General features: G+C 56.1%; 2 protein-coding genes across 4 annotated transcripts; both read right to left on the minus strand.

Annotated features, from left to right (window-relative positions):
* Positions 1-516: 516 nt before the first annotated feature.
* cfi (complement factor I) lies at positions 517-10797 on the minus strand. 2 transcript variants are annotated; one of them, XM_057028002.1, is made up of 18 exons: positions 10651-10797; positions 10465-10551; positions 10135-10298; positions 9912-10065; positions 9373-9436; positions 9142-9298; positions 8874-9067; positions 8697-8801; positions 5871-5984; positions 5763-5792; positions 5668-5688; positions 2239-2372; positions 2062-2165; positions 1888-1992; positions 1646-1821; positions 1471-1575; positions 1240-1388; positions 517-694 (listed from the first exon to the last, which is right to left on the minus strand). In XM_057028002.1, exons 2-18 carry the CDS (start codon positions 10525-10527, stop codon positions 626-628), a joined length of 1908 nt encoding a protein of 635 aa, XP_056883982.1. In that variant the 5' UTR covers positions 10528-10551; positions 10651-10797; the 3' UTR covers positions 517-625. The 2 variants fall into 2 exon arrangements, with proteins under 2 accessions (XP_056883982.1, XP_056883981.1); XM_057028001.1 differs by having other exon boundaries at positions 8697-8798; positions 10465-10713.
* Positions 10798-11978: 1181 nt separating this feature from the next.
* On the minus strand, positions 11979-24421 carry LOC130523055 (tetratricopeptide repeat protein 39B). Of its 2 annotated transcripts, none has more exons than XM_057028010.1 (19): positions 24157-24421; positions 21958-21992; positions 21685-21789; positions 21482-21613; positions 21314-21384; positions 21145-21212; positions 18314-18378; positions 18138-18243; positions 18002-18067; positions 17820-17928; positions 17678-17745; positions 17545-17604; positions 15733-15894; positions 15572-15663; positions 15383-15503; positions 15206-15317; positions 14478-14595; positions 14275-14391; positions 11979-14126 (listed from the first exon to the last, which is right to left on the minus strand). In XM_057028010.1, the coding sequence occupies exons 1-19, from the start codon at positions 24214-24216 to the stop codon at positions 14030-14032; spliced, it is 1764 nt and encodes a 587-aa protein (XP_056883990.1). In that variant the 5' UTR covers positions 24217-24421; the 3' UTR covers positions 11979-14029. The 2 variants fall into 2 exon arrangements, with proteins under 2 accessions (XP_056883990.1, XP_056883989.1); XM_057028009.1 differs by lacking the exon at positions 21958-21992 and adding an exon at positions 22338-22372 and having other exon boundaries at positions 18314-18384; positions 21151-21212; positions 24157-24419.
* Positions 24422-26164: the final 1743 nt, after the last annotated feature.

A 26164-nucleotide genomic window follows, 5' to 3' on the forward strand; every position in this document is an offset into this window, starting at 1 on the left:
TTCTGTTTCTATAGGTTGCTACAACTCCATTTCCCTACGGGGACGAATAAAGTCCATCTAATCTGAAGTTGGTCTGAAGGGGCTCTGTGTTAGCATTAGCGTTAGCATTAGCGTTAGCATTAGCATCCAATGACCTCGGGCAGTTCAGATCATTGCCTCTGTTGCAAAAATAGAAGCTGATGTGTGTGATGTGTTTGCTAGCATTTTGCTAGCATTGTTAGCATTAGCATGCAGTAATGGCAACCATCGCCACTGGCAACCATCGCCACTGGCAACCAGCGGAGAGCAACAGTTGGGCCTCACCTGGAGCAGGTGAACGAGCTAAAGCTGAGCGGTGTCGCGCTGATTTTTCATTGTGTGCTCGGAACCATCACTGGCTCACGGTTCTGACCCGGGCGCCCAGCAAAGCAGACTTCCTGGAAGTCTGATGAACCCGTTTGCCAGTCGGGCCTGTTCTCCTTCCGCTCCTCAGAAAACTCATTTATTTACTTCTGCAGCAAAAATTCCCTCAACAACCAGATGGAAGCCTTTTATTAAATGGACAGTTGTCATGGGCGCCGGTCGGGCTGGGAGCTGGACCGCTGGGAGCTGGACCGCTGGGAGCTGGACCGGAACCGTGGCTCCATCAGGAGTTGAATCTGGTGACGGCCGCCCAACCGGTGTGAAGCCGGATCCACTCGAAGTAATGAGCAACCTGCAACTCACAGAGGCACCGTTAGCCGAGCCCAGAGGCCCCGGGTCCTGGCTGGTCCCAGACGGTCCCAGCTGGTCTCGGGCGGTCCCAGCTGGTCCCGGCTGGTCCCGGGCGGTCCCAGACGGTCCCAGCTGGTCCCGGGCGGTCCCAGCTGGTCCCGGCTGGTCCCGGGTGGTCCCGGACGGTCCCGGCTGGTCCCAGCTGGTCCCAGCTGGTCCCGGCTGGTCCCGGCTGGTCCCGGGTGGTCCCAGACGGTCCCAGCTGGTCCCGGCTGGTCCCGGCTGGTCCCGGGCTGCCGGGTCACCAGTGACACCACACAGCTGAACTGGGAGAGCGACCAGAGGAGCCTTCAAACATCTGAAGTTTCATCGTCGTGTCCTCGAGATTCTCACGACTTTTAATAAAGTTTCAAGTTCTAGAGGGCTGATGTGGCCGTTGCCTAGCAACAGGGTCCCGCTCAGCTCCTCCCTAAGATCAAGGGTCTCCTCGTGACTCCGAGGACCTCGGTGAACCCGGGTCCTGAGCTCCACCACGTGCACGGTTACCTGCGTGTAGACGCCGGGGAACCCAGAGTGGCCACATCGCTCCCCCCAGCTGACGATCCCCCACAGATACGAGACCCCCAACTCATCCTGGCAGACCAGAGGACCCCCGCTGTCCCCCTGGCAGGAGTCCACGCTGCCGTGCAGGTCCCCTGCACACGGGGGGGGGGGGGGGGGGGGGGGGGTGAGAGTGTGTGAGTGTGTGAGTGTGTGTGTGTGAGTCCTCTGGTTTACCTGCACACATCATCCCGGGCCTCAGCCTGTCTGGGTAGAACCTCTCACAGTCACTGATCAGGGACACGTTGGCCCACAGCAGCACCTGACTCACCTTCCCTCCGTCTGCCAACACAGTCACACTTGTTTAGCCCCCCCGCTGCTCCAGCCCCCCGGCGCCCCCTGCTGAGCGTACCTGTGGTCCGTCCCCACCCGGAGATGCTGCAGGTGTGGTTAGGCTGGAACAGCTGGGTGGTCCAGGGGACACAGACGGCGCTCACGGCTGGATTCTCCTCAAGACACGTCTTCTTAAAGGGGAGCGTCTTCAGCTCCACCAGAGCGATGTCGTTCTCATAACTGCTGGCGTTAAACCTGCGGACGTTGCAGCGTTAGCATGGGCACTAGCATGTGGCGCTGCGACTGCTGGACTTTCACAACCTCGGGTGGATGAAAATGTCTTTGACAGGAACAATATCTGTGGTGTTCTGAGCTCGAGACTTCTTCCAGAGGGAGAACTTCACCATGAAAGCTGAAGGTTTGGGCCTGGAAGAGACGGGCGGAACAGCTCAGCCACAGCTGGACCCGTTAGCATGAGGACCTGGGATGTGGTACCTGACGCAGTGGGCGGCGGTGATCACCCAGCACCCTCCGATGTACGCCCCCCCACAGTCGATCTTCTTGTTCTCCTCCAGAGCGATCTGCCACTGGATCTGCGTCTGCACACCGAGCAGCCGTGTCAGCAGGCCGTCAACCACCAATGATCATTGATCGGGCGACAGTGAAACTCGCCGGCCTGGCTGGGACTCCGCCCACTACTCGCTTGTACCGTCCGCGCTCCTTCGTGTTCTCCTCGTTCACCATCGTCATGTTGGGAATCCCACAGACGAGCTGCGACTCCAGGAAGAGTCTGTTGGCAAGAATTTCTGGACAAACAGTTGCTGAACTGTGACAACAAGCATCCAGAGATGACCTTGGAACAGCTGACCGCTGTCTGACTGTGTCTGACTGTTGTCTGACCGTTATCTGCCTGTTGTCTGCCTGTTGTCTGACTGTTGTCTGACTGTTTTCTGACTGCTGTTTGACTGCTGACTGACCGCTGTCTGTCTGCTGTCTGACTGTTGTCTGACCATCGTCTGACGCTGTCTGCCTGTTGTCTGACCGCTGTCTGCCTGTTGTCTGACTGTTGTCTGCCTGTTGTCTGACTGTTGTCTGACTTCTGTCTGACTGCTGTCTGACTGTTGTGTGACCGTTGTCTGACTGTTGTCTGACTGTTATCTGACCATCGTCTGACCGCTGTCTGACGTTGTCTGCCTGTTGTCTGACTGTTGTCTGACTGTTGTCTGACTGCTGTCTGACTGCTGTCTGACTGTTGTGTGACCGTTGTCTGACTGTGTCTGACTGTTATCTGACCATCGTCTGACCGCTGTCTGACCGTTGTCGTGACTGACCTTGTCTGCCTCTGTCTGACTGTTGTTGACTGTTGTCTGACCGTTGTTTGACTGCTGTCTGACTGTGTGTCTGGCCGCTGTCTGACTGTTGCCTGACCGCTGTCTGACTGTTTTCTGACCGCTGTCTGACTGCTGTCTGACCGCTGTCTGACTGTTGTCTGACTGCTGTCTGCCTGTCATCTGACCGTTGTCTGCCTGTTGTCTGACTGCTGTCTGACTGTTGTCTGACTGCTGTCTAACTGTTGTCTGACCGCTGTCTGCCTGTTGTCTGACTACTGTCTGACCGCTGTCTGCCTGTCATCTGACCGTTGTCTGCCTGTTGTCTGACCATCGTCTGACCGCTGTCTGACTGTTGTCTGACTGTTTTCTGACCATGTCTGACTGCTGTCTGACCGCTATCTGACTGTTGTCTGACCGTTGTCTGACTGCTGTCTGACTTGTCTGACTGTTTTCTGACTGCTGTCTGACCGCTATCTGACTGCTGTCTGACTGTTTTCTGACTGCTGTCTGACTGTTGTCTGACCGCTGTCTTACCACTGTCTGACTGTTGTCTGACTGCTGTCTGACTGTTTTCTGACTGCTGTCTGACCGCTGTCTGACTGTTGTCTGACCGTCGTCTGACCGTTATCTGCCTGTTGTCTGACCGCTGTCTGCCTGTTGTCTGCCTGTTGTCTGCCTGTTGTCTGACTGTTGTCTGACTTCTGTCTGACTGCTGTCTGACTGTTGTGTGACCGTTGTCTGACTGTTGTCTGACTGTTATCTGACCATCGTCTGACCGCTGTCTGACCGTTGTCTGCCTGTTGTCTGACTGTTGTCTGACCGTTGTCTGACTGCTGTCTGACTGTTGTCTGACCGCTGTCTGACTGTTGCCTGACCGCTGTCTGACTGTTTTCTGACCGCTGTCTGACTGCTGTCTGACCGCTGTCTGACTGTTGTCTGACTGCTGTCTGCCTGTCATCTGACCGTTGTCTGCCTGTTGTCTGACTGCTGTCTGACCGTTGTCTGACCGCTGTCTGCCTGTTGTCTGACTACTGTCTGACCGCTGTCTGCCTGTCATCTGACCGTTGTCTGCCTGTTGTCTGACCATCGTCTGACCGCTGTCTGACTGTTGTCTGACTGTTTTCTGACCATTGTCTGACTGCTGTCTGACCGCTATCTGACTGTTGTCTGACCGTTGTCTGACTGCTGTCTGACTGTTGTCTGACTGTTTTCTGACTGCTGTCTGACGCTATCTGACTGTTGTCTGACTGTTTTCTGACTGCTGTCTGACTGTTGTCTGACTGCTGTCTTACCACTGTCTGACTGTGTCTGACTGCTGTCTGACTGTTTTTCTGCTGTCTGACTGTTGTCTGACTGCTGTCTGTTGTCTGACCGCTGTCTGCCTGTTGTCTGCCTGTTGTCTGACCGCTGTCTGCCTGTTGTCTGCCTGTTGTCTGACCGCTGTCTGCCTGTTGTCTGACTGTTGTCTGACCGCTGTCTGACTGTTGTCTGACTGTTGTCTGACCGCTGTCTGACTGTTGTCTGACTGCTGACTGACCGTTGTCTGACTGCTGTCTGACCGCTGTCTGCCTGTTGTCTGACCGTTGTCTGTCTGCTGTCTGACTGTCATCTGACCGCTGTCTGCCTGTTGTCTGCCTGTTGTCTGACCGTTGTCTGACTGTTGTCTGCCTGTTGTCTGACTGTTGTCTGACCGTTGTCTGACTGCTGTCTGACTGTTGTCTGACCGCTGTCTGACTGTTGCCTGACCGCTGTCTGACTGTTTTCTGACCGCTGTCTGACTGCTGTCTGACCGCTGTCTGACTGTTTTCTGACTGCTGTCTGCCTGTCATCTGACCGTTGTCTGCCTGTTGTCTGACTGCTGTCTGACCGTTGTCTGACCGCTGTCTGCCTGTTGTCTGACTACTGTCTGACCGCTGTCTGCCTGTCATCTGACCGTTGTCTGCCTGTGTCTGACCATCGTCTGACCGCTGTCTGACTGTTGTCTGACTGTTTTCTGACCATTGTCTGACTGCTGTCTGACCGCTATCTGACTGTTGTCTGACCGTTGTCTGACTGCTGTCTGACTGTTGTCTGACTGTTTTCTGACTGCTGTCTGACCGCTATCTGACTGTTGTCTGACTGTTTTCTGACTGCTGTCTGACTGTTGTCTGACTGCTGTTACCACTGTCTGACTGTTGTCTGACTGCTGTCTGACTGTTTTCTGACTGCTGTCTGACTGTTGTCTGACTGCTGTCTGTTGTCTGACCGCTGTCTGCCTGTTGTCTGCCTGTTGTCTGACCGCTGTCTGCCTGTTGTCTGCCTGTTGTCTGACCGCTGTCTGCCTGTTGTCTGACTGTTGTCTGACCGCTGTCTGACTGTTGTCTGACTGTTGTCTGACCGCTGTCTGACTGTTGTCTGACTGCTGACTGACCGTTGTCTGACTGCTGTCTGACCGCTGTCTGCCTGTTGTCTGACCGTTGTCTGTCTGCTGTCTGACTGTCATCTGACCGCTGTCTGCCTGTTGTCTGCCTGTTGTCTGACCGTTGTCTGACTGTTGTCTGACTGTTGTCTGACTGTTGTCTGACTTCTGTCTGACTGTTGTCTGACCGCTGTCTGACTGTTGTCTGACTGTCATCTGACCGCTGTCTGCCTGTTTGTCTGACTTTCATCTGACTGTTGTCTGCCTGTTGTCTGACCATCGTCTGACCGCTGTCTGCCTGTTGTCTGACTGTTGTCTGACTTATGTCAGCCGGTCGGCTGAAGGGGGCGGGGCTCACAGTCAGGCGCTCACCTTGTTTGGGAGAGACGTGATCTGAAGAGGATCAGACGTTTTGATCTTCCAGATCCCTCAGAGACCAGGTTCTGGCTGGTATCTGTGGTTCTTACCGTTCTGGGTGGGGTGATTGCGTCCTGGAGCTGATGAGCAGTCAGTAATAACAATAATCAGTCAGTAACAGTGACTGTTCTCTGCCTGGTTCAGGTCCAGATCCTCACCTTTGCGTTGGGGAGCTTCATCCTCGCCGTCCAAACAGTCCAGCTGTCCATCGCCCAGCGCGTCCTGGTGCAGACACACGCCGCTCTTACAGCGGAAGCTTTTGTTCCGGCAGCCTGGAACCAGACACACGTCAGACGGGGACAGGCAGCAAAGGTCAGAAGGCCTGTTGTCTGACTGCTGTCTGACTGTTGTCTGACCGTTGTCTGACTGCTGTCTGACTGTCATCTGACCGCTGTCTGCCTGTTGTCTGACTGTTGTCTGACCGCTGTCTGCCTGTTGTCTGACCGTTGTCTGACTGCTGTCTGACTGTCATCTGACCGCTGTCTGCCTGTTGTCTGACTGTTGTCTGACCGCTGTCTGACTGTTGTCTGACCATCGTCTGACCGCTGTCTGCCTGTTGTCTGACTGTTGTCTGACTTATGTCTGACCACTGTCTGACTGTTGTCTGACCATCGTCTGACCACTGTCTGCCTGTTGTCTGACCGCTGTCTGACTGTTGTCTGACTGTTGTCTGACTTCTGTCTGACCGCTGTCTGACTGTTGTCTGACCATCGTCTGACCGCTGTCTGCCTGTTGTCTGACTGTTGTCTGACTTATGTCTGACCACTGTCTGACTGTTGTCTGACCATCGTCTGACCACTGTCTGCCTGTTGTCTGACTGTTGTCTGACCGCTGTCTGACTGTTGTCTGACTGTTGTCTGACTGTTGTCTGACTGTTGTCTGACTTCTGTCTGACCGCTGTCTGACTGCTGTCTGTTGTCTGACCGCTGTCTGCCTGTTTTCTGACTGTTGTCTGACCGCTGTCTGACCGTTGTCTGACCGTTGTCTGACTGTTGTCTGACTTCTGTCTGACCACTGTCTGACTGCTGTCTGACTGCTGTCTGACTGTTGTCTGACCGTTGTCTGACTGCTGTCTGACTGTCATCTGACCGCTGTCTGCCTGTTGTCTGACTGTTGTCTGACCGCTGTCTGCCTGTTGTCTGACCGTTGTCTGACTGCTGTCTGACTGTCATCTGACCACTGTCTGCCTGTTGTCTGACTGTTGTCTGACCGCTGTCTGCCTGTTGTCTGACCATCGTCTGACTGTTGTCTGACCATCGTCTGACCGCTGTCTGCCTGTTGTCTGACTGTTGTCTGACCACTGTCTGACTGTTGTCTGACCATCGTCTGACCACTGTCTGCCTGTTGTCTGACTGTTGTCTGACTGCTGTCTGACTGTTGTCTGACTGTTGTCTGACCATCGTCTGACCGCTGTCTGCCTGTTGTCTGACTGTTGTCTGACTTATGTCTGACCACTGTCTGACTGTTGTCTGACCATCGTCTGACCACTGTCTGCCTGTTGTCTGACTGTTGTCTGACTGTTGTCTCACCGCTGTCTGACTGTTGTCTGACTGTTGTCTGACTGTTGTCTGACTTCTGTCTGACCGCTGTCTGACTGCTGTCTGACTGCTGTCTGTTGTCTGATCTGACCGCTGTCTGCCTGTTTTCTGACTGTTGTCTGACCGCTGTCTGACCGTTGTCTGACTGTTGTCTGACTTCTGTCTGACCGCTGTCTTCCTGTTGTCTGACTGTTGTCTGACTTATGTCTGACCACTGTCTGACTGTTGTCTGACCATCGTCTGACCACTGTCTGCCTGTTGTCTGACTGTTGTCTGACTTCTGTCTGACCGCTGTCTGACTGCTGTCTGTTGTCTGACCGCTGTCTGCCTGTTTTCTGACTGTTGTCTGACCGCTGTCTGACTGTTGTCTGACTTCTGTCTGACCGCTGTCTGACTGCTGTCTGTTGTCTGACCGCTGTCTGCCTGTTTTCTGACTGTTGTCTGACCGCTGTCTGACCGTTGTCTGACTGTTGTCTGACTTCTGTCTGACCACTGTCTGACTGTTGTCTGACCGCTGTCTGACTGTTGTCTGACTGTTGTCTGACTTCTGTCTGACCGCTGTCTGACTGCTGTCTGACCGTTGTCTGACCGTTGTCTGACTGTTGTCTGACTTCTGTCTGACCGCTGTCTGCCTGTTTTCTGACTGTTGTCTGACCGCTGTCTGACCATCGTCTGACCGCTGTCTGCCTGTTGTCTGACTGCTGTCTGACTGTTGTCTGACTGCTGTCTGTTGTCTGACCGCTGTCTGCCTGTTTTCTGACTGTTGTCTGACCGTTGTCTGCCTGTTGTCTGACTGTTGTCTGACCATCGTCTGACCGCTGTCTGTCTGTTGTCTGACTTTCATCTGACCGCTGTCTGCCTGTTTTCTGACTGTTGTCTGACCATTGTCTGACTGTTGTCTGACTGTCATCTGACCGCTGCCTGTTGTCTGACTTTCATCTGACTGTTGTCTGCCTGTTGTCTGACCATCGTCTGACTGCTGTCTGCCTGTTGTCTGACTGTTGTCTGACTTATGTCAGCCGGTCGGCTGAAGGGGGCGGGGCTCACAGGTCAGGCGCTCACCTTGTTTGGGAGAGACGTGATCTGAAAGAGGATCAGACGTTTTGATCTTCCAGATCCCTCAGAGACCAGGTTCTGGCTGGTATCTGTGGTTCTTACCGTTCTGGGTGGGGTGATTGCGTCCTGGAGCTGATGAGCAGTCAGTAATAACAATAATCAGTCAGTAACAGTGACTGTTCTCTGCCTGGTTCAGGTCCAGATCCTCACCTTTGTGTTGGGGACATCTTCATCCTCGCCGTCCAAACAGTCCAGCTGTCCATCGCCCACCGCGTCCTGGTGCAGACACACGCCGCTCTTACAGCGGAAGCTTTTGTTCCGGCAGCCTGGAACCAGACACACGTCAGACGGGGACAGGCAGCAAAGGTCAGAAGGTCACTTCCTCTTTACTTTGACAGCACATCTCGTCGCTGCGGTCGCCGCAGTCGTCGACTCCGTCGCAGGTCTGGCTCAGAGACACCTGCTTGCTGTTCACACACACGAAGCCGTCGTCTGCTGAAAGGTGCAGAAACGGGTCAGAGGCCCGGCGCCGGTGTGAGGACGGCAGGAGGCCCGTGTGGTTCTCACCGCTTCTGGTTCCGGACTCGTAGCAGGACACTGTAGCGACTTTCCTGTTGCCGATCTCGGTGCTGTCGTAGATCACGCACTCAGCCAGCGAATTCTCGTAACCTTGGCAACGGATGCTGACACAACTGTCGGGAAGGTTCTGGTCAGACTTCTTCAGTTTCTTGTGGAACTTGAAGGTTGTGGCGGCTGCGCCTCTGCAGAGGAGACGTGTGTTTAGCAACGCCGAGGCGTCGGTGCGACTGTGCGACGCCTCGGCGTTGCTGCTCACAGCGGGTGGCCGTGCTCCCGACACGCCACGTTGGCGGCCGCCATGTTCCACAGTTTCCAGCACACCAGAAGTTCTTCTCCACCGCTGGGATGTTGAGCATTGGGAACAAAGACTCTGACGACTTCGGAGTCGGGCAGGATGGAGCTGCTGAAGGAGGCTGAGCAACACAAGAGACGAGTTGACCAACAAGCTCCAACCGAGGCGACGGAGCTGCAGGGCCACAACACCGACCTGCACAATTCTGCCCAAAGTGGGAGAACTTTGGAGACTTGGTGCGACACGAGACGGCCATCAGCTGGAAGACAGAAGATGTGAGTCCAGAAGCTGGAGCTCAGCACCACAGCAGCTGGATCACCCAGGACCACTTCACGTTGATCTGGGCAACCAGGACTGTGACGGTGGAGCAATGTGTGTGTGTTGTGATGCAACCGCTGGTCTCTGGGGAGACGAGGTGGTCTCTGGGGAGACCGCTGGTCTCTGAGGAGACCTCTGGTCTCTGGGGAGACCTCTGGTCTCTGGGGAGACAGAGGTGGTCTCTGGGGAGACAGAGGTGGTCTCTGGGGAGACCTCTGGTCTCTGGGGAGACAGAGGTGGTCTCTGGGGAGACAGAGGTGGTCTCTGAGGAGACCTCTGGTCTCTGGGGAGACAGAGGTGGTCTCTGGGGAGACCTCTGGTCTCTGGGGAGACCGAGGTGGTCTCTGGGGAGACCGAGGTGGTCTCTGAGGAGACCTCTGGTCTCTGAAGAGACCGAGGTGGTCTGCGGAGGGTACCTGACAGTAGGAGCGATAGTTGCGACCGTCCCGCCCACAAACCGCCGTCACGTTCTCCGAGGGACACTGGTAGGGGACCTTACACAGGCACTGGCCATCCAGGCAACGCTCCCACGGCGGACAGAACACCAGGTCACATGACTGGCGAGTGTACCTGGTCCGGTGGCGGATGCAGAGTCATGAGAACAGAACCACAGAAGAGAGGCTCTAAAGAGGTCTTTACCCTCTCTGCAGACACTCCGGAGGCCCCAGGAATGGCTCCCTGTCGGCCCTCTCTGGGGCCGCAGTGGTGGTGACGGGCGGGGGGGGCGTGGCCTTCCATGGGGCGCCATGATGCGTCTCAGTCTCGTGGGAGAAGTCGAACTTTTGCTCGGCTCCAGAGCTCACCTGCAGAGAAGAGCAGGACGAGAGTCGGACGGACCGACGCTCCGGGCTCGACCAATGAGGTGTCCCCAAGCATCGCGCCAGCCAGGCTAACGTTCGCTACACTAGCTAACGCTACACTAGCTAACCTCACATTTAGTCACAGATCGAAGACGGTGCGAATACTGACCGTTCCAGAGCCAGCGAGGAGGAGGAGCAGCAGCAGCGGAGAAGCTGAAGTCATCCTGAACATCTGCAGGTCCAGATGTGCTTCAGCCTGGGGGAGGACGCGCCGTTATCTGGCGCCTCCGTCAATCATTAGCCCGCGGCTAAGGTCCACCAGCTGACCGCTCCTCAAATCAATACTGCTCTTTACCGGAACATGGGAAAATCCAAATTCCCGCAACCAAAAAGGCCTCAGGATGAAGCCGAGGAACCATCGGAGGGTCTGAAAAACTGAAGACACGGCCGCCCGGCTGAGTTTCTGGTGCTGTTGAAGACGTTTCCAGACGTTTCCAGGTGTTTCCAGTCAACATGTTGCCAGGAAGCAGCTAAATATTTGGTGACCTTTGACACGGCGGGTCGATGGACTGAGCACAAACAAGTTAATGATCGACGCCGCCGGTCACACACGTGCAAACACACCCACGCAGCTGTGGGCGTGGCCAGCTCATGCTAATGATGCTAACAGCAACCCGCAGAACCAACAACTGTCTGACCCGGAGTCCAAGGATGACCAGACCGACGCCCCCTGCTGGTGACGCCCCATGAGGCCCCTGCTGTGTGTGTGTGTGAGTGTGTGTGAGAGAGTGTGTGTGAGAGTGTGTGTGAGAGAGTGTGTGTGTGTGTGTGTGTGAGAGAGTGTGTGTGTGTGAGAGTGTGTGTGTGTGTGTGAGTGTGTGAGTGAGAGTGTGTGTGTGTGTGTGAGAGAGTGTGTGTGTGTGTGTGAGTGAGAGAGTGTGTGTCTGACGGCGTCTCGGTGTAAACACACATCGCTGCTGCTGCTTTCTGTTAGCCTCTTTAGCATTAGCAATTTGTCATTTAGCAATGAAGAAAGGAAGGAAGGAAAATCTGAACTGGATTCCGGTTCGGTCACCTCCGTCACAGATCTGGCGGAGACACACACTTCCTGTTTACACAACTGAACTCACACTGGTCACACACACACACACACACACACGGCTCCATCACCACGGGGGGCCGTGGCCCACAGCTCCTGACCCACCAGTGCCCCCAGTGGTGGGAGGACCAGTCTCACCGGTCCTGTGACATCTTGAATTGAGGCTCTGGCCTCTCTGGAGATGCTACTGCTAACAGTAGCATGGTTTATTGAATGGACGACTTCCTGCTGGCAACAAAACGTTCCAAATGTCAACGTCAAAGTTCCCCATCTCCTCTGAGGAACGCGGGAGAACGCAGCGTTCCGCACTGAAAGGCCAGAAGAAAGTGTCCAATGCTAACTGATCGGGTTCTGATCAGGTTCTGACCGGGTTCTGAGAGAAACATCAACAAATATAAATGAATTCATCACAGATTTCAAATATTTGGCATTTTATAAAATGTGTAAGAACCCTCAAAAGCTAACGAGCATTAGCGCTGCTAGCTTTGATCGCTCCAAGCTTTGTTCAGGTTAGTTAACGTGAACTCGTTAATATTTTACATCAAACGTTTGTTCAAAAAAAAAAAAAAAGCAGCCACAAAAAATATCTTTGATCTCGGTTTTTATTTCCCACGTCTGGAAGCGCGACGCGTCGCTGATGTCACATGTCGCTGATGTCACATCCTGTCCGAGTCATGTGACACATGATGAAGAACATGGACAGAGACCAGAAACAAACTTCCGTTGACCTTTGGACAAACAAGTCAAAGCTGCAGAACCAACATAAAAACAGAGAATTTGGTCTTTGAGCCGATGCTAACGGCTACGACTGTAGCGCTGAAGAACTGACGTGTGCTGGTCTCAGGTCAGACGCACCACAACTGTCAACTGGAGAATTTCATGGTTTTTAGCAGGAAAACAAAGGTTTCTGACAGTTAGCATGAGTGTTAGCATGTTAGCACACGTGTTTGACCCTTGAGAGAAGACGAGGCCTGATGGTCGCGCTTCCTCGATGCTGTCGTTCAGGTTTTACAGGACAAACCTGCCAACAGCATCCGTCACCATGACGACCCCGCAGGGCAGATTTCCTGCTTCAGGCGCAGCATTGCTAACGTTCATGAGATCTTTGTTAGCATGTTTAGCCAAATTTTTAAGAAATAGAAAGTAAAAACAAGCAAAAATAAACATCAGAGCTGCTCTGTGCAAAGAAACACAGTTTATCTGCCGTTAGCCGTTAGCCGTTAGCATCAGCCTTCACGAGTCACGCCCACTTAACATTAGTTCACCGGAGAAAAGTTCAAATAAGTTAAAGTAGATAAAATAGATAAAATCCTTTCTGCAGGTGTGGATGACAACAGAACTCGTTAGCTTACATATGCTAACCTATATTTACGCTAACTGTTTTTATAAAGGCCACAAATATTCAGCATCCACTGAGTTTAGTGGACAAAAAAATGCTAAAAGTGTAAAGTTTGTTTGTCTTCAGACCTGTAAACTTCAGACGAGTGTAGCGCAGTGTGTGTGTGTGTGTGAGTGTGTGTGTGTGAGTGTATGTGTGTGAGTGTGTGAGTGTATGTGTGTGTGTGTGTGTGTGTGTGTGAGTGTGTGTGTGTGAGTGTGTGTGTGATCATGGTGCACTTCTTTGACGTTACAGCGAAACTGAAACAAAGATGGCCGCCGACACCAGACGCTGCTAACATGCTAACATGCTAACATGCTCTCATCGTTGCATCAGCGCACGTTTACAGAAGATGCAGCAAACGCCACAATGTGGCGGCCATCTTTGAAAGGTCAGCAGCCACATTTTAAGCTAAGCTATTGCACGCCCAGCTAATGCTAATGATTACAGGCAGCAACTTCCTGTAGACAGCAGGTCAACTTCCTGTCAGTTTGAACACCTGCGTTCTCATCAGGTATGATGGACAGAAACTTTGGTTCATTTGATTTCACACAGACGGGTCACCTAGGTTAGGTCACCTGTGCAGAGGTCACCTGGGGTGAGGTCACCTGGGGTGAGGTCACCTGTGCAGAGGTCACCTGGGGTGAGGTCACCTGGGGTGAGGTCACCTGTGCAGAGGTCACCTGGGGTGAGGTCACCTGGGGTGAGGTCACCTGTGCAGAGGTCACCTGGGGTGAGGTCACCTGGGGTGAGGTCACCTGTGCAGAGGTCACCTGTGGTGAGGTCACCTGGGGTGAGGTCACCTGGGGTGAGGTCACCTGTGCAGAGGTCACCTGTGGTGAGGTCACCTGGGGTGAGGTCACCTGGGGTGAGGTCACCTGTGCAGAGGTCACCTAGGGTGAGGTCACCTGTGCAGAGGTCACCTGTGGTGAGGTCACCTGGGGTGAGGTCACCTGTGCAGCTGATCATGTGGAAAACCTTCACGTGTTCATGACTTCAGCCGACAACAGCAGCTGTGGAGTGACGGCCAGGTGGGCTCTGATGCTGCTCCAGGGTCAGGGGGTCCGGCAGGAGATCTTTGGGGGTCCGGCAGGAGATCCTTGGGGGTCCCGGCAGGAGATCCTAGGGGGTCCCGGCAGGAGATCCTTGGGGCTCCGGCAGGAGATCCTAGGGGGTCCCAGCAGGAGATCCTTGGGGCTCCGGCAGGAGATCCTTGGGGGTCCCGGCAGGAGATCCTTGGGGCTCCGGCAGGAGATCCTAGGGGGTCCCGGCAGGAGATCCTCTGAGGCTGTTGAGGGCCGCGTGGATCCTGAAGTGCAGCCTGGACTCCAGAGAGTACCCTTTGTAGTTGGTCCTGTCCAGGAGGAACATTTCAAAGCCAGTCAGCAGTGAAGCCCTCAGGCTAACATTAGCGACAGCGCTAGTGTTAGCCCTCAGGCTAGCCCTCAGGCTAACACTAGCGCTGTCGCTAGCCTGACAGGAGCAGGAATCAGGTGACCTACTTGGCGTTGTGGATGTGGGCGGCGGCCTTGGCTGAGTCCCCCTGTTGGTGGTAGAGGAGCGCCAGCTCGTAGAGCGTGAAGGGGACCAGGTAGTGGTCGAAGCGGATCTGGCGCTCGCTGCAGGATGGATGGGAGGGTCAAGTGGAGCCACGCCCACTGCCCCTGTGTGTGTGTGTGTGTGTGTGTGTGTGTGTGTGTGTCACCTGGACAGCACGCGTGTGAAGCACAGCTCCGCCTGGAACAGCCGGTCCAGGTGTTTCAGGCAGAGGCCCTTCAACATCTGGAGCAGGCAGCTGTCGTCTGGGTGGAAGTCTGATGGATCTGAAGCAGAAAGACAGATCACCTGATCACTGAGAGATCAGCTGGTCATCACGACAGATCACCTGATCACTGACAGATCACCTGATCACTAACAGATCAGCTGATCACCGACAGATCACCTGATCATCAACAGATCACCTGATCACCGACAGATCACCTGATCACTGAGAGATCAGCTGATCATCAACAGATCACCTGATCACCGACAGATAAGCTGATCACCAACAGATCAGCTGATCATCACGACAGATCACCTGATCACCGACAGATCACCTGATCACTGACAGATCACCTGATCATCACGACAGAACACCTGATCACTAACAGATCAGCTGATCACCGACAGATCACCTGATCACTGACAGATCACCTGATCACTGACAGATCAGCTGATCACCGACAGATCAGCTGATCATCACGACAGATCACCTGATCACTGACAGATCACCGACAGATCACCTGATCACCGACAGATCGCCTGATCACTGACAGATCACCTGATCACCGACAGATCATCTGATCACCAACAGATCACCTGATCACCGACAGATCACCTGATCACCGACAGATCGCCAACAGATCAGCTGATCACAGCGTGTGTTCGGCTCACTGGGGTGGTTGCGCAGCCGCTCCTCGGCCGTCTCTATGGTAACCAGCAGGGCCTCGGTGTAGTCGGCTCTCTTCCCAACGACGGTGAAGCCGTTCCAGACGTACATCATCTCCTGCACACAGAAGGTTCGGATCAGAACACGCCGGCGTCCGTCCCGACCACATGGAGGCGAGCTACCAGCGCAGGGACCACCAGCGGGACCACGGCGGCGCCCTGGTAGCGCCTGGACTTCCTGACGGCGAACTTCTCCGTGGGGATGGACTTTCCCGCCAGACGCTGCTTCAGACCCTCCACCTGCCTGCAGGGAGACGGGAGGATCAGCTGATGTTCCGCGGCGGTTCTGGCGGCCGGGGCGGCGTCTCTGACCTGAAGAGGTCCACCACGTCCTCCCCCGTCTTCTTCTGCTCCTCCTCTGACATCATGCTGAGGATGGCGGCCTTCTGGTACACGTAGATGGCCTGCACACAGATCCAGATAGGCCCTCAGAGCTGGAGAACCCGGAGCAGGTCCCGGGACGCTCGGCTCACCTTGGACCAGCGGCTCTCCTGACACAGCAGGTCAGCGTAGCGGAACGCCTGGACCCAGTCCTGCTGGTACGAGTGTGTCCACATCAGCTCCCAGTAGCACATGTGGTGGATCTGCCGCCACTCCTGCTGGCTGCTGATGCACTCCTGGAACTTCAGCAGGGCCTGGAAGGCAGCACGACGGGGTCAGTGAAGGCAGCAGGAGGGGGTCAGTGAAGGCAGCACGATGGGGTCAGTGAAGGCAGCACGAGGGGGTCAGTGAAGCAGCACGACGGGGTCAGTGAAGGCAGCACGAGGGGGTCAGTGAAGGCAGCACGACGGGGGTCAGTGAAGGCAGCACACGACGGGGAACAGTGAAGGTAGCACGAGGGGGTCAGTGAAGGCAGCACGACGGGGGTCAGTGAAGGCAGCACGACGGGGAACAGTGAAGGTAGCACGAGGGGGTCAGTGAAGGCAGCACGACGGGGTCAGTGAAGGCAGCACGACGGGGAACAGTGAAGGTAGCACGATGACAGGCAGTGAAGGGTCAGTGAAGGCAGCACGAGGAGGGACAGTGAAGGGTCAGTGAAGGCAGCACGAGGGGGGACAGTGAAGGCAGCACGACGGGGGTCAGTAAAAGCAGCACGGGGGGGACAGTGAAGGCAGCACGAGGGGGATCAGTGAAGGCAGCACGAGGGGGGTCCGTGAAGGAAGCACGACGGGGTCAGTGAAGGCAGCACGAGGGGGTCAGTGAAGGCAGCACGACGGGGGGGGGGGGGGGTGGGTCGGTGAAGGCAGCACGACGGGGGGCAGTAAATGCAGCACGAGGGGGTAAGTGAAGGCAGCACGACGGGGGTCAGTGAAGGCAGCACGACGGGGGTCAGTGAAGGCAGCACGACGGGGAACAGTGAAGGCAGCACGATGACAGGCAGTGAAGGGTCAGTGAAGGCAGCACGAGGGGGGTCAGTGAAGGCAGCACGACGGGGAACAGTGAAGGCAGCACGATGACAGGCAGTGAAGGGTCAGTGAAGGCAGCACGAGGGGGGTCAGTGAAGGCAGCACGACGGGGAACAGTGAAGGTAGCACGATGACAGGCAGTGAAGGGTCAGTGAAGGCAGCACGAGGGGGGACAGTGAAGGCAGCACGACGGGGGTCAGTAAAAGCAGCATGGGGGGGACAGTGAAGGCAGCACGAGGGGGATCAGTGAAGGCAGCACGAGGGGGATCAGTGAAGGCAGCACGAGGGGGTCAGTAAAGGCAGCACGAGGGGGGTCCGTGAAGGCAGCACGATGGCGGGCAGTAAATGCAGCACGAGGGGGGTCCGTGAAGGCAGCACGATGGCGGGCAGTGAAGGGTCTGTGAAGGCAACATGACGGGGACAGTGAAGGCAGCACGAGGGGGACAGTGAAGGGTCTGTGAAGGCAACATGACGGGGACAGTGAAGGCAGCACGAGGGGGACAGTGAAGGGTCTGTGAAGGCAACATGACGGGGACAGTGAAGGCAGCACGAGGGGGACAGTGAAGGGTCTGTGAAGGCAACATGACGGGGGACAGTGAAGGCAGCACGACGGGGACAGTGAAGGGTCAGTGAAGGCAGCACGACGGGGGGTCAGTAAATGCAGCATGGGGGGGACAGTGAAGGCAGCACGAGGGGGTCAGTGAAGGGTCAGTGAAGGCAGCACGAGGGGGGTCAGTGAAGGGTCAGTGAAGGGTCAGTGAAGGGTCAGTGAAGGCAGCACGAGGGGGACAGTGAAGGGTCTGTGAAGGCAGCACGACGGGGACAGTGAAGGGTCAGTGAAGGCACCACGGCAGAATGGTGATTCGGCTTCTTAAACACCTTCTGGAAGTTTCCCTGTAAGGTGGCGATTCGAGCCGTATAGAAGAGAACGATGGATCCCTGAAGGAAGAAGAAACAGAAGCTTTTATTTCCAGAGTTCAGCAGAACCGTCGGCTCTGCTGGCCCGGCTCACTTTGGGGTACTTGTGCCTGTACGGCTCCAGCAGAGCTTCGGCCTCCTCCAGGTTCCCCTCGCCGGTTCCTGAACAAACACAGATGGTTGCAGATGGTTCAGATGCTGTGTGAGCACAGACCTGCAGCTAAAGTTCTCCTCACCCAGGATCAGAGACACGTATGTGTGGTAGAACAACAGCGTCAAGGCGCAGATGATGGAGCGGAGACTCTGGCTGGAGGCTCCATCCCTCAGCTGAGACAACCCGAAGCCCTGCACACAGTCAGAACCACGTCAGCAGGTCAGCACGCAGCTGTGGGGTCAACGCCCACTGAATCCTTCTGACCCGGTTTCCTGAGAACCCGATGAACTCCAGCAGCCTCAGGATCCTCTGTGGGAGGAGCGACAGCATCTGGAAGAAGAACCCTGCTCAGTGGACCCGGAGGAGGCTTCAATCAGGTCCCTCAGGAACCAAAGCTCACCAGGTTGAAGGAGCCGATGCCCAGCTTGACTCCACCCTCAAACTGTCTGAAGGAACCAGACTGGTCAGCCAGGTCCTGAGTGATGTTCAGCAGGTTCTGACAGTCCCTGTTGGTGACATGAAGACGCGGTGTGGTTACCATGGTGACAGCAGTCGGCAGGAGCAACAGACACTCACTTGTAGATTTGGTAGCTTGTTCGAACTTTGATGCCTCCTTTGATAAAACTGATCATGTTCTCGTCCTGCAGAGGAAGACAGAAGATCACCTGGATGGGGGGAGGATGGGGGAGGGTGGGGGGGGGAGGAGGGAGGGAGGAGGATGGGGGAGGATAGAGGGAGGATGGGGGAGGATGGGGGAGGAGGGAGGGAGGAAGGGGGGGAGGATGGGGGAGGATGGAGGGAGGATGGGGGAGGATGGAGGGAGGATGGGGGAGGATGGGGGAGGATGGAGGGAGGATGGGGGAGGATGGACAGGATGGGGGGGAGGATGGGGGAGGATGGAGGGAGGGTGGAGGAGGCAGGATGGGGGAGGATGGAGGGAGGAGGGGGGGGGAGGATGGAGGCAGGATGGGGGGAGGATGGGGGAGGATGGAGGGGGGTGGAGGCAGGATGGGGGAGGATGGTGGAGGATGGGGGAGGGTGGGGGAGGATGGTGGAGGATGGAGGGAGGATGGAGGGAGGATGGTGGAGGATGGAGGGAGGAGAGGGAGGGAGGATGGGGGAGGATGGAGGGAGGATGGGGGGAGGATGGACAGGATGGGGGGGAGGATGGGGGAGGATGGAGGGAGGGTGGAGGAGGCAGGATGGGGGAGGATGGAGGGAGGAGGGGGGGGGAGGATGGAGGCAGGATGGGGGGAGGATGGGGGAGGATGGAGGGGGGTGGAGGCAGGATGGGGGAGGATGGGTGGAGGATGGGGGAGGGTGGGGGAGGATGGTGGAGGATGGAGGGAGGATGGAGGGAGGATGGTGGAGGATGGAGGGAGGAGAGGGAGGGAGGATGGTGGAGGATGGAGGGAGGATTGGGGGAGGATGGAGGGAGGTAGGTTAGGGGGGAGGATGGAGGGAGGAGGGGGGGGATGGAGGGAGGTAGGGGGGAGGATGGAGGGAGGTGGGGGAGGATGGAGGGAGGTAGGGGGGAGGATGGAGGGAGGATGGGGGAGGGTGGGGGAGGATGGGGGGAGGGTGGGTGGAGGATGGGGGGAGGATGGAGGGAGGATGGGGGAGGGTGGGGGAGGATGGGGGGCGTGGGGGAGGGTGGGGGAGGATGGGGGGAGGATGGGGGAGGATGGGGGAGGGTGGGGGAGGATGGTGGAGGATGAGGGAGGATGGAGGGATATAATGGAGGATGGAGGGAGGATGGTGAGGGAGGATGGAGGGAGGATGGAGGGAGGATGGGGGAGGATGGAGGGAGGAGGGGGGAGGAGGAGGGAGGTAGGGGGGAGGATGGAGGGAGGATGGGGGAGGATGGAGGAGGTAGGGGGGAGGATGGAGGGAGGATGGGGGAGGATGGAGGGAGGGGTAGGGGGGAGGTGGGGGAGGATGGGGGAGGGTGGGGGAGGATGGGGGAGGGGGGGGAGGATGGGGGGAGGATGGAGGGAGGATGGGGGAGGGTGGGGGAGGAATGGGGGCGTGGGGGAGGGTGGGGGAGGAGGGGAGGATGGAGGGAGGATGGAGGATGGGTGAGGATGGAGGGAGGATGGTGGAGGATGGAGGGAGGATGGGGAGGACGGTGGGAGGGTGGGGGGCGTGGGGGAGGATGGAGGGAGGATGGGGGAGGGTGGGGGAGGATGGGGGGCGTGGGGGAGGGTGGGGGAGGATGGGGGAGGATGGAGGAGGATGGAGGGAGGATGGGGGGGGAGGGTGGGGGAGGATGGGTGGAGGATGGGGGAGGTGGAGGGAGGATGGGGGAGGATGGGGGGGATGGGGGAGGATGGAGGAGGGTGGAGGCAGGATGGGGGAGGATGGTGGAGGATGGGGGAGGGTGGGGGAGGGAGGATGGTGGAGGATGGAGGGAGGATGGAGGAGGGAGGAGGGTGGAGGAGGAGGGAGGGGGGGGAGGAGGAGGGAGGATGGGGGAGGATGGGGGAGGATGGGGGAGGGAGGGTGGGGGGAGGATGGAGGGAGGATGGGGGAGGGTGGGGGAGGATGGAGGGAGGATGGTGGGGGATGGAGGGAGGATGGGGGAGGATGGAGGGAGGAGGGGGGAGGATGGGTGGAGGATGGGGGAGGGTGGGGGAGGATGGGAGTGGAGGATGGAGGGAGGATGGTGGAGGATGGAGGGAGGATGGGGGAGGATGAGGGAGGATGGGGGAGGATGGAGGCAGGATGGGGGGAGGGTGGGGGAGGATGGGGGAGGACGGGGGAGGATGGGGGAGGATGGGTGGAGGATGGGGGAGGATGGGTGGAGGGTGGGTGGAGGGTGGGTGGAGGGTGGAGGGAGGATGGAGGGAGGGAGGATGGGGGGAGGATGGGGGAGCTGGAGGAGGGTGGGGGGAGGAGGGGAGGATGGGGGAGGGAGGATGGGGGAGGGGGATGGGGGTGTGGGGGGAGGGTGGGGGGGGAGGGTGGGGGAGGAACGGGGGAGGACGGGGGGCGTGGGGGAGGATGGGTGGAGGTGGATGGAGGGAGGATGGGGGAGGAAGAGGATGGGGGCGTGGGGGAGGGTGGGGGAGGACGGGGGAGGATGGGGGCGGTGGGGGAGGATGGGTGGAGGGTGGGGGAGGGTGGAGGGAGGATGGGGGAGGGTGGGGGAGGATGGGGGAGGATGGGGGGCGTGGGGGAGGATGGGTGGAGGGTGGAGGGAGGATGGGTGGAGGGTGGGGGAGGATGGGGGAGGGTGGGGGGCGTGGGGGAGGATGGGTGGAGGATGGGGGAGGATGGAGGGAGGATGGGGGAGGATGGGGGGAGGATGGGGGAGGATGGAGGGAGGATGGGGGGCGTGGGGGAGGGTGGGGGAGGATGGAGGGAGGAGGACGGGGGAGGATGGGGGGCGTGGGGGAGGGGCCTGACTGCACGAAGGTGAGCGTAGCCTTCTGCAGCAGACACTCAGCGTAACACACCTCTGCGTGCATCTCCTCTGGAACAACAGTCGTGTTTATTTGCTGCTGTCAGTCACAGGGGTGGGCGGGGCATATGTGGGCGGGGCGTGTGTGGGCGGGGCGTGTGGGCGGGGCCTACCTTCCTGCAGGTTGGACTGTTTGTTGATCAAACTGGACAAAGAAGCGACCACGGTGGTTTTCTTCCTGAACCTTCAGACAAAGCAGGTTGGAACGCATGAAACGATTCACCTGGATTCAGACGGTCCCATGAATGAAGCGGAGACACCCGACACCCGAGGCTCGTTACCTCTGACAGGTGAGCAGGGCCTGTTTGATGGTTGCCATGGCAGCCTGGATATCCCTGTGCTCAAAGGTCATGGCGGCCTGCATCACCAGGATGCTGCTGTAGCCCAGCGCGTGGTACATGCTCTCCTTCCACCTGCAGATCAGCCACACACAAACCGTGACAAAACACAACAAGTGCACAACACATGATGTTGCCATGGTTACCATGGCTTCAGCAGCTTCAGCGCTTCAGAGAACTTGTTGTTGAGGACCAGATTGAGAGCGCACTGAGTCTCTTGGATGGCAGTCTGCAGGTCCATGTGACAGGCCCTACACACACACACACACACACACACACACACACACAGAGTTTCACATGATTTGTGAGAGTCAGAGGCTGTGGAATTCATTATTGATTAAAGTCCTCATCAATAATGAGTGTGTGTGTGTGTGTGTGGTGTGTGTGTGTGTGTGTGTGTTGCGTGTGTGTGTACTCACACAGGTATTTGATCATAAGCATCTTCAAAACAGTCCTGAAAACCACAGAAACATATTAGAGTTACAGAGCTACATATGCTAACAGATGCTAACATTAGCAGAGGTGACACCTGTCGCTCTAAACATGAAGGATGATCTCAGAGGAACGGAACCCTCACCTGCTGGCTGAGGAGTTCTGCACACACACACACACACACACACACACACACAACACACACACACACACCACACACACACACACACACACACACAGAGTTTCACATTGATTTGTGAGAGTCAGAGGCTGTGGAATTCATTATTGATTAAAGTCCTCATCAATAATGAGTGTGTGTGTGTGTGTGTGTGTGTGTGTGTGTGCGTGTGTGTGTGTGTGTACTCACACAGGTATTTGATCATAAGCATCTTCAAAACAGTCCTGAAAACCACAGAAACATATTAGAGTTACAGAGCTACATATGCTAACAGATGCTAACATTAGCAGAGGTGACACCTGTCGCTCTAAACATGAAGGATGATCTGAGGAACGGAACCCTCACCTGCTGGCTGAGGAGTTCTGCGCGCGCACACACACACACACACACCACACACACACCACACACACACCACACACACACAACACACACACACACAGCAGGCTAATAATAGCGTCCCAGTGGCCTCTTATGTAACCGTATCCAGCTGCAACAGTCGACCACAGCGGCGCCGCGCCTCAGCCACATGCACGGTTCCGCCTGTTCCGTGTTCTAACACCGGAGGAGAACGTGCCTCCGTGACCCACGACTGTTGTCATGGTTTCAGTGCGCTGACGGTCAGGAGAGTGAGGTCACGCTTTGGTACACTCCGGTGACCTGGCATATCGGCGCCGGTGGCGTTCTGCTGCTGGACACCGCGAACATGTCTGAGGGGATACAGACGTAAACACCTGGTTGCTGCGGCAACGGTGGCAATGACAGAATGTTGTGAAAGAAGCTGGACAACAATATTGGGGCCAGGGTCTTTGCTCCGCAGCACAACTTCCTGTTTGGACTTGTTTAGAAGGAAGGACGTTCATGGAGCCGCTCCCAAGGCTCGGAACCTGCGCGACGGGTCTGGGCCAGACACAGGTGTGACACGACAGCCAACGCCTCTGACTCCGCCTCCTCCAGGAGGTGTGGAACCTGTGGAGCACCTCTCCTCCACGAGAGTCACCTGAGCCATCTGGGACTCGTGACCTTTGACCCTGCCAAAGAACAGCCTCTGTGTGTTGCCACGGTCACGTTCTGCCCATTTGGGCCCAGACAGCAGCAGCATTCAGGCCTGATTTGATTGTCTGCTCGTGGCTCCTGCAGCAGACAGACGTAGCACACAGCAACTGACCGAGCTAACGCACAGCTGCTGACCGAGCTAACGCACAGCTGCTGACCACTAATGGATCCTGATCCCGAGCAAATAGGTCCCAGCCTGGGACTGTGGACGGACCACAGGAACTTCCTGGAGAACCTGCAGAGGCCACGTGGCTCCGCCCACATGAACCAGATGAATATTCTTTTTATTTGTCTTTTATCATATTTAGTTCACGATTCAATTAAAATAATCACAACAAAGATGTCAGAGAGCTGAGACACTTCCTGTTTGTTGTCCTGGAACAGGTTTCATTTATATGAACACACACACACACACACACACACACACACACACACACACACACCACACACACACACACACACACACACACACACTCACACACAGGTGATTGGAGCACAGTTGAGCCGCGAATGACCTCAGGAACTTTAAAAACCTTTAATTACAGACTGAAGGTCACGTGACCCAGTCGCTCAGATCAATCAATAACTGATACAAAGCGCACACTTTAAGTGACGTCATCAGAGTTTATGAAGATGAAAATTAATGATCGAAACAGATGATTGAAATCAATTTATCTAATTATTTTAAAACACTTGGTTTTTTATGAACACTCTGAAGTCCTGTAAAACGACTGGAAACGGATCATCCAGATCCAGGATCGGTTCCTGTGAAGCCAAACACCGGTCCGGACAAGAGGGACCAAAGACGACAGAAAGGAGGATCAAAGACGACAGAAAGGAGGATCAAAGACGACAGAAAGGAGGACTAAAGTCATAAAAGGAGGACTCGGGAGCCACCGCCGCGGCTCTGGATCAGACCCCCGACCCGGAGCCGGAGCCGGAGCCGGAGCCTCACCTCCACCTCGTCCTCGTCCTCGTCCGCCGCCGCCGCGGCTCCGTTGTCGACGTGGGCCATGTCCGCTCCTCGGCTGCTCCTCTCAGGGAAAACGCGATTCCATCCCTTCACGCACGCGCACGCACGCGCCGCTGCTGCTTCTTTACTCCCACTTCCTGTTGAATTCCTCTCCGCAGCGCCGCGTTTTTTCCCGGCGACCACTTCCGGTTCTGTCCGCCCGGACACCGATCCGCTCTGGTCCGTGACGAGGAAAAACAGAGGTGCTGGCCCCGCCCACACGGGCGTCCACGCGTCCAATCAGAACACCGGAAGTTTACCTGCCGCAGAAGGATCACGTGACTCCTCAGCTTCCCGCTTTACACGGGAATAATTCATCGGTGTTTCATAATTTGTTCACTCAATATTTCGGCTGATTAAAAGCGAATTTAATTACAAACGTGAAAGTGCGAAAAATGTTTAAGCTTTTTAAACCAACAAGTGAATATTTTGTTTAAAATATTGCAGTGAAATGAATGAAAACTCCATTTTCTGATATTAATTTAAACACATACGGCACTCAAACACGCACATCTGTTGAGGGTTCGCCTTGACACAAGGATCCCAGGTCCAGTATCAAGGTGCTTGGCACCACCTGGGCTCGGCTGATCCACAGGACCCAGGATGGGTCACGGGTCAGAACGCAGCAACAAGCCAAGTCCTGCACAACCTTGGGTCGTCACGATGTTTCTGCTGATCAAAGCCCCTTGATCCCTGGAAGGACAAGTGTCCCAGGTTCTTTGATCATCACAAGGCCGAGCCCATTACCACAGGGGGCCTAACTTTAACCCTCTAACCCTCTAACCCTCCAACCCTAACCCTCTAACCCTACTAACCCTCCAACCCTAACTAACCCGAACCCGAACCCTCTAACCCTAACCCTCTAACCCTAACTAACCCGAACCCGCGAACCCGAACGAACCCGAACCCGCGAACCCGAACGAACCCGAACCCGCGAACCCGAACGAACCCGAACCCGCGCGAACCCGAACCCGCGCGAACCCGAACCCGCGAACCCGAACGAACCCGAACCCGCGAACCCGAACCCGCTAACCCTAACTAACCCTAACCCTCGCTAACCCTAACCCTCTAACCCTAACTAACCCGAACCCTCGCTAACCCTAACCCTCTAACCCTCTAACCCTAACTAACCCTAACCCTCTAACCCTAACTAACCCTAACCCTCTAACCCTCTAACCCTCTAACCCTAACCCTCTAACCCTAACTAACCCGAACCCTCTCTAACCCTAACCCTAACCCTCTAACCCTAACTAACCCGAACCCTTCTAACCCTAACCCTCTAACCCTAACTAACCCTAACCCTCTCTAACCCTAACCCTAACCCTCTCTAACCCTAACCCTCTCTAACCCTAACCCTAACCCTCTCTAACCCTAACCCTCTAACCCTAACCCTACTAACCCCAACCCTACTAACCCTCTAACCCTAACCCTCTCTAACCCTTTCCTACAACGTCCATTTCATCTTCTGTCTTAATTTCTATATGTGTTTGTCAAGGAAAGAAAACACCTTCTGGACACCACATCTAATAAAAATGACATTTTAATATTAACACAATTACATATTTACAAAAGCAACTCTGAACTAAAGTTTTAAAATTAAATTTAAAAAGGAAATGAGTTCAATATGCGATTGTAGTTTGGTTGTTTGGATCTAAACCTGAATATGAAAGCAGAAACTACGTTTCCCATCATGACGGCCATGAACTCGTCTGGCAGGAAGCGCCACACTGCCCCCTGTCGGGCAGGAGGACTGCGCCAGACTCCGGTTCAGGTCCCGGCCCTCCTTCAGGTCCAGTCAGTCAGCAACAGTCTGCTGGAGCTACAAACAACAGGGGGAAGACAGGTCAGTACCACCACGACTCTGGACCCTCACAAATGCTAAAACACACAGCTGGGACGGGTGGACGGTCTCAGCAGGCCTGAACACACGAGGGGGGACATGGTCCAGCAG

This window comes from Takifugu flavidus, chromosome 3 (assembly GCF_003711565.1).
Source record: "Takifugu flavidus isolate HTHZ2018 chromosome 3, ASM371156v2, whole genome shotgun sequence".
Classification (NCBI taxonomy): Eukaryota; Metazoa; Chordata; class Actinopteri; order Tetraodontiformes; family Tetraodontidae; genus Takifugu; species Takifugu flavidus.

Coding starts and splice junctions, on each gene's coding strand:
- cfi (XM_057028002.1), bottom strand. CDS start 10,527: ATGTTCAGGATGACTTCAGCTTCTCCGCTGCTGCTGCTCCTCCTCCTC. Junction 2,373..5,667: donor TCACGTCTCTCCCAAACAAG/GTGAGCGCCTGA, acceptor CTGTTTGTCCAG/AAATTCTTGCCAACAGACTC. Junction 1,576..1,645: donor CGGGTGGGGACGGACCACAG/GTACGCTCAGCA, acceptor CTGTGTTGGCAG/ACGGAGGGAAGGTGAGTCAG.
- LOC130523055 (XM_057028010.1), bottom strand. CDS start 24,216: ATGGCCCACGTCGACAACGGAGCCGCGGCGGCGGCGGACGAGGACGAG. Junction 21,993..24,156: donor AGGACGAGGACGAGGTGGAG/GTGAGGCTCCGG, acceptor TGTGGTTTTCAG/GACTGTTTTGAAGATGCTTA. Junction 18,068..18,137: donor GCATCGGCTCCTTCAACCTG/GTGAGCTTTGGT, acceptor TTCTTCTTCCAG/ATGCTGTCGCTCCTCCCACA.